Here is a 15,580-nt window from a genome sequence, read left to right as displayed (position 1 = left end):
ACTTTTGTAATACACCTGACGAATTGGCAACGACTATGTATGCGAATCCAACGTAAGTCTAGTTTCACACACATCTATTTCATGGACGTATTATTTTTTACCGTACTTATAAATTCTATTAGATTGAATATAACTTGACAAACATATGATGTGCATATCTGTTTGCCAAGCTTCATTCAATCTGGATGATCAAATCATATGTTTGTCAAGTTATATTCAATCTATTCGAATTTATAAAGACGGTAAAAAATCCTCACGTCCAAAAATTGATGTATATGTAACTGACTATAGTCTGCAGGCATCTTAAGGTTCGTTTCTGATTCCTTGAATCTAAACATTGTACTGTTTTAATAATCATGCTGTACTGTAATAAATTGTACTGTTTCAAATTATTGACTGACCTATATATCAAATTGTGTTATTCTGTCTGGCATAATATTTCTACTGATGTTTGTATTTGTTTATTAGATGCGCAACCTAATCCTGTCAGCGTTCCCGCGCAACATGCGACTGCCCGACCCGTTCACACCCAACCTGAAGGTGGATATGCTGTCTGAGATCTCGTTGGCGCCGCGTGTGCTCACCAGCTATGCCTCCATCATCCAGCCGGCCACCTTCAAGAAGGACCTCGACTCCTATCTCAAGGCACGCGCGCCTGTCACCTTCCTCTCCGAACTGCGCAGTAACCTGCAGGTCAGCATATCAATGTATTATTATCAATTAATTTCAGATTTTTGAAACACTTATCACAAAGTACATGTTTGCGTTCCTCTCTGAACTGCGAAGCAACCTGCGTGTGCAGGTTTGAATAAACTAGAAGAGTTTATTCGATTGAATGTCACTGTCGACTGCCGACATCGTCAACGACAGGAATTTTTGTCGAGTGGCATGACTGTCTATGACAAATGAATAAATTAATATTGTTGAAATTTCAAATGTGCTATAAATGCTAATGAAATAACTTCACACTATGTGTGTTTATTATCTAAAATTATCAAAACGTTTCGAATAATAGAGAAAGATAAAGGAAGATAGAGAAAGGATAGCATAGCATATTTTATGCTCAAACCAAACCCCACCTTTAGAGTGAGAACACTCTCACTGGTGTGAGATACGGTACATGTAGATATCCTTGCATTAAAACCGTAAAAATGTGTATAATGCTATAGGTAAATCACCTCATAAATTCATTAAGAGAATATAACTTTTACCTCGTACTAACTTTCTTAATGAATTTATGCATGAATTAAAGTAATAAACTAGATCGCAATGCTAGTTGTTGTTATAGTTAATAAATAAATATTGTATAAATTAGAATTGGAACCGTTTTGGGCTTTAGCCTGCAGTACTTTTCTAGAAGTTGAGATTCTGAATGATTGAATAAAAATTTACTCCAATCATAAACATAATATCAACAAAAACCAGTAATTGGTGTCATAATATACAATGATTAATATGGAAATCATAAATGAATAGTGAAAAATAAATAAGTGAAAAAGTCACATTGTTTTACTGATACTGTTGAACGTTCCTTTATTTCCAGATTCAAGCATTCTATACTATTTTTCTGCATAGTACTTGATAATACAATATTCATTTATTTAATTGCCCTTGACAATAGTAATAGTTCATGTAATATGTATCACTTCATATGCGACTGTCGGCCACAGTAATTACTTTTTAGCGCTAGTTTTGTAATCAATTTTTATATTACCATCTCAAACAGGTCTAGTACCTCGAGATGCAAATACTCAATTGGGATTTCATTTTATTTTGTAATAGTATTTTCCCATGTTGTCAAATTTGTATTGCTTTCATTATGTATTTCTAAAGGTGCGTACAGATATACGCGCCGCGAACATGAGCAATTCACTTTTAATCAGCTGACTATATCTGTATTTTTACAGAAACGGTAAGATACAGATATAAAAAGCTTGGCATCAGCTGATTAAAAGTGAATTGCTCATGTTCGCGGCGCTTATATCTATACGCACCTTTAGATGTTGTGTTTTTTTTTTATTTCTGCCAATAAACAATTTCAGTTTGATAACTTTCTAACCATGTATTGTTTGTTTGTAACGTTGAAGGTGTCAAACGAGCCAGGCATGCGCTACAACATTCCTCTGATGAACGCACTGGTGTTGCACGTGGGCTCTGAGGCGATCGGCTTCATTCGCAAGAAGGGTTTGGCACCCAACATGTCCACCATCGCCCACTCGGCACACATGGACATCTTCCAGAATCTCGCCGTCGATTTGGACACTGAAGGTCAGCAACCCTAACCATTCAGCATTTACTTGCAGAAAATCCAAACTAGAAAAATTGGATTGCTAATAGGTCGATTGGATAAAAACTGGAATCTAGTGACTGGCAACTAGTCATTGGTTCTAGCTATATAAATAACATAATACAGCTGACTCGAATCCTAGCATTTGCTTGAAAATTACTTGGAACTAGCAATTGCTAGCGTTTGCTCAATTGACTTATTGGATCAGCTGGTGGTTTAAACTTTAGAGTCCGGTTGCATGTTTGCTCAGTACTACTTTAAACGGGAATCTCAGTTTGAACTGAATCAAATCCATATTAGATCTCATTTGATAATATATTGTCCATTTTGAGATTAAACCACCAGCTGATTCAATCCAGTTTAAGCTTTCACTGTTGAACGGTTCTAGTCTATTATAAATTCCATCGTGGTCAACCGCTTCTCTCATTAGTTCTCGTGGAATTGATATTGTTAGATGGCGTCATTTATCATAGTTAAATTTAATAGACGTGCGTGCAACTGAAAGTAGATATGATAGATGAGGTTACAGATCTATATAATTAATGAATCCAATTCTTTTCTTGTTACCTCAAATTGTAGAATATCCTAAAATTCTACTATAAAAACTGAAAAAATATTACAAAAATTATGTAATTAAATATTTAAATTATTGTACAGTTAGTTACATACGCTCAAATGAATAATTCGTATTAACGGTAAAGCGAGCTGTGTGATGATATTATGTGCTCAGTAGGTGTATTTTTCATATGCAGTAACATGTTTGTAAAACTAGAATACAATCAATGAATCTCAATACAATATGAGGACTTGAAAACTGTAAAAATACGGAAGTAGTGCAAGATATCCTTAGTTGTTCTCTTCAAATCTGGGATTTTTTTGTAAAAATGAGATAAATAAAAATACTCCTTATACTGATCATATAAAATGTTATCACAGTATCTCATATTGTGTACAAGAAAGGAGAAAACATTTGAAGAACCACGATCGAGCCACTTGCGCTTCTATAATTTATTACATTTTTCTCAAACAATTACGGTAATATTATTTTCCAGCTTGATGTATCAGGTTAACGTCTGTAGGTTGAGCACATTAGATTTAAAAGACAGGTTGCCTGGAGTTTACTTGATGATAGTTTTGATGTTTGTGTTTTTAGGGCGCTACCTGTTCTTGAACGCAATTGCGAACCAGCTGCGCTACCCGAACAGTCACACACACTACTTCAGTTGCACTCTGCTCTACCTGTTTGCCGAGGCCAACACCGAAGCCATTCAGGAACAGATCACCAGGTCAGATATTTGCAATTCTCCTACTCTACTACTTCTACCTGTATACTTATTTACAGGCAACTAATTATTCATGTATATTCTAAGTGGTATGTGAGGAAATATCAATGACCTTGTTTCGATTCTAACTAAATTTACTGTTATCCCCCTTCAAAGAGCTTCCTTAGGATGCTCGCATAGTGAAGGGATAGAGGTAGAGATTGGAGGTCAAGGTCGAGGTCGAGATAAAGTTACCTCAATGTAACAGAACAGGTTGAGGTACCTTTATCTCGACCTCTACATCTTCCCTCTATCTATCTCCATCTCATTCGTTTTTTTAATAATTTTTTTCATTTTGTTAAAATTATCTTGTTTTCTCAATCTTATAATCTTTGTTGTACAGTATTCTAGTTTTACTGAGAATTATTGTATTGGAGGTTGAAGTGTAAGAGAGGGCCGGCTGTGCCCTAACTTCGCCCTCCTAGGCTTTAAATTAAGGCAACTAATCAATCAATCGACCTCAACCTTTTCCCTCTAACTCTAAGCAGCACCTTTAGGAAGGGAAATCGTTGCTCACCTGTTACAGTTCCGTATGACGAACAAATAGAAAGAAAGTACCGTGATAGCTGTGAATAGCCCGAAATCTATTGTGAGATTTATTTCAAACTGTCAGCATTCCTGATAGATAGCATCCTTAGACCAGTTATAGAATAGACACGCCCCATTGTATATTCATACTGAAAGTCGATGAAGCCAACATCTACTGCCATATCGCCCCATCGTGACGTTAGCATCGTATAGAAAACTTTTCTGTAGAGTTTGTAAATTAGATAGATATTATCTTCCTATGTTGAGACCTATGTTTTAAGAATGTGCTAAGAGAACAAAAAGAGACAGTTGTTAATAGTTTATTATTATACAATTTTGAAAACAAAAACTACTAATTATCTGTTCGAACTATTAACAGACATCTTATATTCTGTACAAAATATACATGTTTTATGATTATATTCATACTAAGGTATTTTGTTCAATTCATTTAGGTTAGACCATTTCCTTGATAAGATAATCAATTTCATGTAATAATAATTAAATTCATCAATGAAATATCTTTTTTCGTAATTTGATTCAAAACTTTGCTTGGGGTCAGATTTTTATGTTCATACAAATCTGAAATGGTGGCTAATTTTAAAAGCTGTGATACACCAATCTGAACTTCAAAACAACAGAAATAAAGTTGCTCGGTGGGTATTCTATTCAAATTCTCTTGAAAACAATAGCAAAATAGAAATCTTACTATAATAATATTATTTGAAAGAAAGTAATTTTGATATAACCTTTCAACATTATCTATACAAAACAAACTACAATGTAAACAAACTCTTCTGTAAACAAAGTTTTCTATACGATGCTGATTGCTGACATCACGATGGGGCGATGTGGCAGTAGATGTTGGCTTCATCGACTTTCAGTATGGGGCGTGTCTATTCTATAACTGGTCTAAGATAGCATCAATGCTTCCCACTCAACCAATGCTGACAGTTTAATCTCACTATATGGACATTATGTTGTTGGCGTGCCGCCATAGCAGGTAGTCTACTTCATTTGGAATCAAACTTTCGGTCTCAGTTTCCCAAAATAATGTTCTTCGATGTCCTACGATTAAAATCACGAGGAAAACTGTGCGACAAAATACTATACGCCTTCTGTAGTCTACTACACACAAGCTTTTTCACACGTTGTTTCCTTTTATATAATAGAAATGTTACGGTAGGTTGATGATTCACTCCTGTTTCAGAGTCCTTCTGGAGAGACTAATTGTGAACAGGCCGCACCCGTGGGGACTGCTAATCACATTCATCGAACTAATCAAAAATCCCAACTACAAGTTTTGGAACCACGAGTTTGTTCACTGCGCTCCCGAAATTGAAAAGTATGTATTACAAAATATGTTTTGCATAAATAGCCCATTCAGTAAACCCTCCCCACAACTATTCTTCAATGTAGTAAGTTTTGTTTTTGTTTGAAGTTGCATCAAATGACACGCTTGCTGTTATGCATTTTTCTCAATAACTATTAATGCCATTGGTTATGGTAGGGAACTTATGAAATACACATTTACTCTTTAGACATATTGGAAGCCTGATTACAAAGAATTTGATGTCAAAGACGTAGAAACAATTTAGACAATTAGACGTAGAAACACTTTAGACAATTAGACGTATAAACACTTTAGACAATTAGACGTAGAGACACTTTGAATAAGTAGTATATTATTAGTAATTGATAGTTAATAGTAGAAGATATCAAAGGCTTTCACAAAAACACTATAAGCAATTCATAATGATGGATCATTCCTTGTCACTAATGCAACTTTTTTCTATATTTAGCTTTGCTATCAATGTAACTGTATTCCTCACCAAGCTTCCAAGCTTAGGCTTTCAATGTTTCAAGCTGCAGCTTTCAATGTTTTAAGCTTGTCACGCTTCAGCAAAAGGCTCTGGTGAATTAGCAATTAATGTGAAAACAACAAAATAAATTTGAATTCTTACTTGAAATAAATTTTAGACGACTATGAGTGTAAATTGACGTCTCAATTCATTATCGTCTATTGTGTACGATTGTCAACTCAGGAGAACTTTATCTGAAGTGAAAATTGAATTTAAGAATTCTCATTGGTCAGGAATGAAGTATTAATTGCTCAACCTGATTAGTCAAGAAACAATTTCCTGAATGTTTGCATAAAACATAATGAATGAAATTCGATGTAACTTTTTTCATTTTCCTTGATTGATTTGAATGATTTCTTATTAGACTGTACATGCACTGTTTGGATTACATTTTTTTATTACTTTTCTTAAGCATGTCATTTATGTCAGGATTTTGTTTACTTTATCTAACTATCTGATTTATTTTTGTAATTTTCCACTATTATTTTTTCTATTTCTCTTTCCCAGCCTAATTGTTCAGCTGCAAGAGCATAATAGCAAGCATAAAGGTAGTGTGCTTCATTGTGCTAAATTATCACATAAAAAAGAATGAAGACACTATAAAAACCCATCGACGTCATCGATAAGTAAATAATTATTTGCAAGTCATATACATGTTTCAATAGGATAACTAACATTTATTTCAGTTTTTTCATTTGTTTTAAATAATAGGAAAATTTAGAATATTGAAGGATTCAATATGTAGTGCACAGCTAATGAACAAATTTACATTTTTGGGGAGTATCTGTATATGTTTTCATTATACCATAACGGGGTCCTCATTTCATCTTGAAACTATTGTCTCACTGTAAATCTTTCAACGTTGTAGTAGTAACTGTGTTACCCTCTAGGTAAGATATTAGGTTTTATTTATTTATAAAAATAAATTAATAGGTTTCTTAGTAATTGTATAATAAATGTTGTAAAAATTTTTTTCTCAAATCCTATTAGTTTAGCTATAGAATAAATCTCATCTTTCCTCTACGATCTCTAATTCAAATCAAATGAAATTTATTTCCTTTCTGCTACTATACTAAATAAAATAGAATAAAATCTTAACTAGCATTTTACAAAATAATTAGGAAAAAACCTGCAAAGGCATAAGCCTGAGTGCAGGAAAAGTAACAAAAACATTTTCGAATCACATACATAATCAATATAGCATATTATACAATATTTCAAAGCATATAATAATACATGATGAGATGATTTTTCAGTTGATCAAATGAGGGGGGGGGGGAAATGGATGATGCAAATGACAGATGAACCATTCTTTATGTGAATGAAAGGCAAGGGAACTATGAGAAAGCTTACTGATTTGAAACAATAGTATGATAAACACAATATTATGAAATGAATTAAGCAGGTGAAGGAAATTATTATTATTTTATCTCATAGCATTGTGTTGGTATAACTTCAATCCTTTAACATGTTCTATATTGTCATGAACCAAAAGGTTTGACAAACCCCCAAACATCAGTTTCTTCCCTAAGAAGAGAAATAATTTTTTCCAACTTCAAAAACTAAAAGCTGATCAGACAGTTTTGGCTGACAGAGTAAAAACGCTGAGGAGAGGTAGAAGTGGGGCTGGCATTCTAGTCTCCCCTCCAGCCAGAATGGAGAACAAGGGGATGTCCATCCACGGGCCAGCTCGGTCTGTCTCAGGAGGTAGGCGATGAAAAAGTGTGTGAAATTATTCAGAAAAAAGTGGAAAGCTTTTTCCACTAGCTGGCTGGAGGGGAGACTAGAATGCCAGCCCCACTTCTACCTCTCCTCAGCGTTTTTACTCTGTCAGCCAAAACTGTCTGATCAGCTTTTAGTTTTTGAAGTTGGAAAAAATTATTTCTCTTCTTAGGGAAGAAACTGATGTTTGGGGGTTTGTCAAACCTTCTGGTTCATGACAATATCTATATCACGTATGCATTTTGTGTGCTTGAAACTATATGTTAGTGGGCTATTAATTACTGTATTTTCTTCTGGTGATAGCATTTTGCATTTTGATCATAACATAATCCTTCACAAGTTTTTGTTTTTTTTTGAAGATTTTCATCATATTTTCCAATGCTTTTCTGTTTGTTTTTTATGTATCTCATTATGATTTTCTTGATATTCATTTGGTTTCTATTTTGCTTTTTTTGCTAGTTTGATTAAACAAACTATTTTTGAGGTAGTTTGTAAACGGACTTCAATGAAAACAGCCAAAATACATGTAATTATGTAAGTATGAACACGATTATTCAAATCTATAAAAATACCTTATATTTAGAATTGTGTCCAATATTCTTGGTTCCTCTTCCAAATTTGGATGATGAATTCATTGTGCGAGCTTCTTTTGCTTATTGTGAGCTTGCAATTCAACTTTGTGAATTCATCTTAGTTTTCAAAAATCTCTAGATATAAATGTGCAATAGTAGAGTAAATTGGAGAGAAATGATTTGCCAATGATATTGATACTTTATTATCTTATCATGTCTAGAATAATTTAATATTTCTAGAAGTTCATAATACCGGTTCTACTCTAGGCTCAAAGAAATCAGTTAATATTTTCCACATGTCTTGCTTGAAAGTTAACATCCTCTAATATTGAATGTGCCTCTTGCTAGCCTGAAATTCTGTGCATAAAAAAAAGGTTACATGTTTATTAATAATGCATCAAGTTATCATTAAGATTCAGAATTCCACTAAGTCGATGTTAACTAGTAAAAATACTTTTTTATTTCAATTTAGTGCAGTTGCACTTAATTACTTCATGAACTAATCACAACAACCATTGTGAAAAAATAAACTGGCTCAATCCAAATGCATTTTCCCTTTAGGAATAAAATGCTCGTAGTTTTCATCCCCAAATCTTATTCCAGTAAAAACTCTATTTTCTAAAATATGTTGAACATTGATTGTCTCACTTATTCTTTCATTCACTATACCATACCTATTAGTTGGTAATAGTGTTGAATATGTGAGTAGATGTTACTGATAGTTAAAAATGTGAAATGTGATAGTTTGGCGATAATAAAACAATAGAACAAAATTACAGTCACTTTTAATACCATTAAAGTTGCAGGCATCTGAAATATCTATTCTCCATTCATTATAAATGAGAATATCATTTTTTACAAGTCGTTTATAATTTTATTGGTTCACTATTTTGTATTTTTCGATGTTCCTCTTTATATATATTTTTATTTTATTCATTAACTTTTTATTTGTCATTTGACAAATTTATATGAATTTCCCAAATAAATGAATTAATTCGGTGTGAATAAACTGATGAGCATTGGAAGTATAACTGTGGGTTGGTATAACTTGAATGCTTTTGTATATATGAAACTGGCTTGCTCTAGTAATGGTGTGGGTAGTATATACTTATATAAAAAAACTTTCATCCAGCATTAAAATGCACCAGTGCTAAGAATAAAATAAGTAATGAACCTTTGCAAAATCTCATTCCATCACTATTACTGGTATTGATTTTGCAAAGAGGTAAGTTTGTTTATTTTTTTAAACGAATAAGGGTAATTTAACAGATTCTCACATCTTCTGACACGATCTCCTTGTCTAATTTCCGACTTCAAAATTAAATCTCCTTTGAGATGAATGAAATGAAATTCATTTGTAAGAATACAAATTTATAAGAAATTTATTTATTTTATTACATTCATTTGTAATGAAATGAAGTAACACTTTCTAAGCTTTGCGCATACCACTGCGATTCGCATGACTGTGACGGGAGTGGGAGAATTTTTAAGCGGTGGTTGAATCTTTTTCAAGTGATTTGCAGTTATCTGCACAAGGCTCATTAAGTAGTTGCAGCTATTCGATGTGAATAAATTGAAATTACACCGGTTATAAAATAATTGTCTCCCCAAGATTCTCTGTGGATGCTCAGGTATATGTTGTACGTTCTCAATAATGTAGTTATTTTAGAATCTTATGTTGATGGGATGATTATCTGGGTGGTTTAGAAGATTAGTTATGTATTTATTTTTAGGGGTAGTTATTAGTAGTGGGTTGTTGGCTGTAGGATTATGTTTGAAAAACACTGCAAAAGCGTGCTTATCGCATCATATTAGTTTTTTATTCTGTTGATTACGAACTTATCACTATTTGGATCTGATGATAATATTCAATAAACTGGATTCCAAGGTATATACGACTACATGAATCTTCAATCTATTTTTCAAACTTCAGAAATATTTGTTTCGCTTATTTTAAATTTAAAACTGATTGCATTCGGTTGAACACAGTCAACGTTTTATTTAAATATCCATACAATGCCAAGTCGAATTAATTATGTACAATAAATGTATGGAAACCCTATTTAACTATTCCTTTCATTTTATATGTTATTTACTTAACTTAGAAGGAAAATTATCATTTCAATAGATGAAAAGATATCATTCAAATCAACATAAAATAATATAGAACTATGTCGAAGAAAATTAATTTCCTGAACCATCTTATTCTATTCTACTAGCATTAATTGCATCACCAATTTTTTTAAATGAATTATAACTTTCTGGATTTTTTATAATAAAGTTTTTTTGTAACGGGAATTTTTCACACTACCGACTCTCAGAATTGTCCTCCGATCGGCTAATTCTCACCAAAAGCTGACATAGTTCAGTCACTATATACATTGGTGCTTGCAATTATATTGTAGCTCTGATGTTTTAATATATTATTTGGATACTTCATGAAAGAAGTTCAGAACCAATATTTTTTCATGCAAAATTTCCTTGTGCTGGATGCAGAGTGGCCCAAAAATCTCGTATTTTCGGTTCATTTTCCAGTTCTCAGCTACTTCCACCAAATCCAGTAATCGGAAAGAAAAATTTGCTGTCCCCTTTTTTTAGATAAAATTTTGATTAAAATGAGCTAATTCTAAATTGTCTATCTTTAATGAGTACTGAGTTATGATTTTTCAAAAATGAGTAAAATTTTAAGTAAAAATGAACTTTGATGAATTTTAGTTTTTGATGAAGAATATCTTCTGGTTGTTACCATTTAGATTTATAATTCTAAATCCCTCTGGGCGTAATTTTGTGCTCTACAAGTTGAGACTAAGTAGAGCGCTCAATCTCATATAGATTTCCAGGTACACCTGACAACAATGCTCCTTGTATTGTGTAAAACACCTTATTTTTAGCTTCAACCATCATCACCAACTAAATTGTCCTCACAGTAATATTTCGCACGATGATGTAAGTCCATGAGATCACTTCATTTCAGTATTTCCTAGTGGAGAGTCGCGAATAAGGACACCTCAAGGATCAAAATTTCAAACACGTATAACTTTTGACACAATGTCAAAAGTCAGGATCTCAGGATCTCATAGTACTAAACTTTATTCTCGGCTCGTCAAGGCGGTTGAAAATCATTCGTCATAAGTCGAATTCGGTCGGAAAATGGAAAATTTTTATATTCGTAGCTGCATAATATATTGTGAACTACCTACTTCAGAAATTCCCAAATGTAGTGAGGATATAAAAGTGTTCTCCCTCTCCACTACAATGTATAATACTTTCGATTCCCATACCATTCGAACGTTACAGAAGATTTTGAAAATGGCGATTTTAGTTTTTTAATTTTTTCGTGATTCAACTGTTGAAAGTTTCAAGAACGAGTCGAAATTTCATAGATTTGAAATTTATCTGTATTCCCTGCACAAAAAAAGTTATAATGGAAACAAATTAAAAACAAAATGGAAAAATAGTTTTTGGGCCTTCGAATTAATTAAATATGCGTTTTTTGGGAAATTTTATAGAACAAAATTTGTATAGGAAGATTTTAAGAATATTTTCGTTCAAAAAACGGTTGAATATCTTGAACGGTTATTGAAATACTAGCGATATATCAAAACCCTAAAACTTTTGGCGGCCACCTTGTTTCCAAGGTGTTTGCCTGTGATTTCGACTGATCATCATCACGATCCTTATTATGCTAGACCTAACAAAGAAATTAAAACATTTTCCACGGCTGTTACTCAAAAATAACCACGGAATGACATTTGCGCCCGGGCTATAAATTAATTTTCCATTTTCCGACGGAATTTGATTGAGCACCGACTTTGGAAATGTTGCATGCAAAATATTGGTTCCTAACTTCTCTCATGTATCCAAATAATTTATTGAAAATTTGAACTACAATACATATAATTGCAAGCACACCCCTTTTTTATGTCTATATTGACTGGACCAACAGTCTAGTGTGTGCACATCTTGTTTCCATTTTACATACTCCTGAAATTCTATGCTGATGAAAAGTTTATAATTTATTGGTTTTTATGTTGCTCCCTTTGTGCTATACATAGCAGGAATAGCATCTATTTTTCAACGAATAACTACAGAATATTGATTTATTCACCTTTCAAATTTCTGATTTATTTGTGATTATTTATTGAGAAAATAGATGCTAGCTTATTATTTATGCTATATTACTTGCTATCCTAACTCAACTATAGCGACTTGTATAATTTTGTTGAATTAATAATCCGTTTTAACAATTTTCAGGCTTTTCGAGTCGGTTGCGCGATCCTGTATGGTTCCAAAACAGGTACAGGCCCATGCCGAAAATGAACTTCCTGAATTATAAACCACATTTTGAACCTATCATTCGCCTCAGACAAAAATGTAAAAGAATTCCCAGTTTCGTATATCAAGTGTTACTACATACATAAGTCATTGTGATGAGTTACAAGGGTGTCATTGTGATGGTTTGTACACTACCTATGATTATATCATATGTTTATCTCGATATTATAACATCTATGATAGTGTCATATGCTTATTTCGATATTATACTATTATATTGGTCTGACAATGTTAGTGTGAATAGAACATTGTTCGAAATATATAATATATAACGTATATATACATATTTATGTTGATTGATTGCAGTATTGTTGCTTATTATTGATCTTTTCATCTTCTAGTCTTATCTAATAAGTTTCCTCTAGTTCCTAGCCATCAATGGCATAGTTTCCCTATGCTCGTATGAACTCTTGTTTATTTGGTTCTATCTCCAGGTCTCCTGAAAATGTTATTCCATAACAAATTTATCTTCTGTTGCTTGTTTAGGTATCTGAACAGTTTTTAAAGCTGTAATACGTCAGTTTCAAATGTTATATAATTGCAGATTTGCTCTTATTACAGACATTTTTAAAATTATATTATATTCATCATTTGAATCGTCATCATTGAGAACTGTCGTCCTAACAAGGTTTTGATTCAAAGCTGAACGTTTGCGACCTAAAACAACACTTCTATCTTAGCTATGCTCCTAGGAAAATACAAATTTAGTTCTGGTTATACTGGATCAAAATCTCCCTCTAACAGCTTTGGAGGCTTCACACGTAGCTGAAAATCTGCCTCAAGGAAAGTCTCAACTTGTGAATAGATTAATTTTTGGAGGGTTTTCCACCAATTTCTCCATCCACAAGTTGACATTTTCCTTGATGCAGGCCTTCAAATTTCCCGTTGCATGTGTAGCTGCTTTTAGTTGTTTTCTTTCTTACAATATAATAAACTGATGATTGAGAAATACATTATGGATAGAGGTATATTTCTTATGAAGAGATGTTTCTATAAAGTATCGGTAGCACTAGATTTATGAATAGAAGCAAGTAAATAAAAGTTCATAATCTGATTGATATGTAAGACTAGATGATGAGAAACTTATTATAAAACTGGATCTAGCAATTTCTCACAGGCTTCTAAGCAAATATTATTTGCAACAATACTGTAATGATAATTTTCCAATATAAATATGAACATTATGAAGGTACTGTTATTAATTTGTGAAATATGTATACTTATCGAATTGAACGATTTTGAAAATGCGAAACTAATTAATTACAAATGACGTCTAGTCTCCATTGGTGTTTTTATGAACAAATAAAATAAGTTGATAAAAGTATACTATCGAATAAATCAAGTTTGAGATGATTTGTGTAAAAACGCTAATATCTAGGCTACTATATGTGTAAATTGGGTCAAACATGTTGCATTTCTAGATGTGATATCACTTTTTGTTGAATCTGCAATTTTGTTGTTGCAATGTTGTACTCGCTAAGTATTGTGTCAAATATATGTGATGTTTAAAGGATGCCTACCTAATCTTAACATCTGATCAGACCCGTAAGGAGGGTCACTTATGTGATTAACAATTAAAATTAATAGCTGAAGTTTGAAATGCTGTATGATAATCCCTTGTATTTTTAAAAACGAACGATTGTTCTTTTTTACTTGCTGTTTGGAGGTCCAGTGTGTTGTTGACCTTGGGACGATAATTTATTTTAGTTATTTGATCACTCTTTTCTGGTTTTTTGCGAAGGATTTTGTCTTTGTTACTTTTATGTTTTGGTTGTTAGTTTTTCTAGTGTTCAGCCAAATATTGTTCTTTGTCGATGGAACATTTGCGGTTTTTTGGGCTCTGTTCTCGCTAATTGAATATACAATAATTCTTAGCCCTCATCTTGCTTGACCCTGACTATCCTTATAAACAACCTATGTAAAACTGGCAATCAAATTATTGTATGCCTAGACCGACCGACCCTTGCAGTAGTTTTACCGGATTGGAATTTGTGGGAATTTTGATCAAAGTGAGTTGAGTTTTATTAAAATATCATGATTGTGAATTGATTGAAAGTTATTTTCAATTTATGTAAGAAAACTGAATTGAAATAGAATATGAGAGATGGCTCTGGATTCAGTCTTCGGATAGAACGTTTCTGTGCATCATGTGGCACAATAATTTCATTAGTTTCCATTAATTTATAAGTAATGTGCATATATTTTAGAATGAGGTTGTTCATATTCGGTTTAAGAACTTATAACATTGGTTGGTGTGGATATTTTATTATAAAGATTTATTCTCTTGTGTTGATACTTATTCTTAGTTTTTCTGTAATAATACAGTATATAATGTATTTAATGATAATTTGAAATAGTAGATTTTACATACATTGATTTGTAACTAGTTTTAATTATTATACCTTTATTATATATAGAAGAAAAATGCTGATTTTTAGTTAAATGGGGATGACAAGTATTCAAGAATGGCAATATGTCGTTATTATACATATGTAATAAGAAATAAGGAAATAATGTTTGTATGTAAATTGTATTTCTGTAATAAACAGCAGTAATGTCTTAATCGGGTTTCTTATTGACTGCAACTCTCTGACTTGTTGATTATTTTTGTATTCATAGTTTAATGTTTAGTTTTAGTTTAGAATTTTGATACTGGTAAGGCTGAACCTACATTAGAGCAGACTTCCTTTGTCCGTTAGGTCAGCATCTAACCGACTAAATATAAAGTTAAGTTCTAAAAATAAATTGTAAAGTAAATTGTATAAGTTCTAAACATATCATTTTTATGCATATTTTTTTCCATGGAATTTATATAGGGAGTTGATCGGAGACGGACGGAAGAACTTGGAAGAAATAAAACACCTGTTTGATCGCATCTTTAAACATAGTTGTTTAAGCGTAGGGGGGTAGTAGTCAGCTATGTTGGTCCAGCCTAAATCAAATATCCAATAC

The 15,580-nt window shown here is 32.5% G+C and overlaps 1 protein-coding gene across 1 annotated transcript in view; it reads left to right on the top strand.

Moving 5' to 3' along the window:
• Nucleotides 1-15,014, top strand: part of LOC111046943 (CCR4-NOT transcription complex subunit 1) — an 80,951-nt gene extending 65,937 nt beyond the window's left edge. Inside the window, 5 exon segments of the mRNA XM_039431257.1 lie at nt 469-693; nt 2,088-2,268; nt 3,441-3,573; nt 5,348-5,482; nt 12,548-15,014. Of these exon segments, the coding sequence (XP_039287191.1) occupies nt 469-693; nt 2,088-2,268; nt 3,441-3,573; nt 5,348-5,482; nt 12,548-12,629 (756 nt within the window). The 3' untranslated portion in view covers nt 12,630-15,014.
• Nucleotides 15,015-15,580: the final 566 nt, after the last annotated feature.

This window comes from Nilaparvata lugens, chromosome 6 (assembly GCF_014356525.2).
Source record: "Nilaparvata lugens isolate BPH chromosome 6, ASM1435652v1, whole genome shotgun sequence".
NCBI lineage: Eukaryota > Metazoa > Arthropoda > Insecta > Hemiptera > Delphacidae > Nilaparvata > Nilaparvata lugens.
The sequence above is the reverse complement of the archived record's forward strand: the minus strand, read 5'-3'. Positions and strand labels throughout refer to the sequence as shown.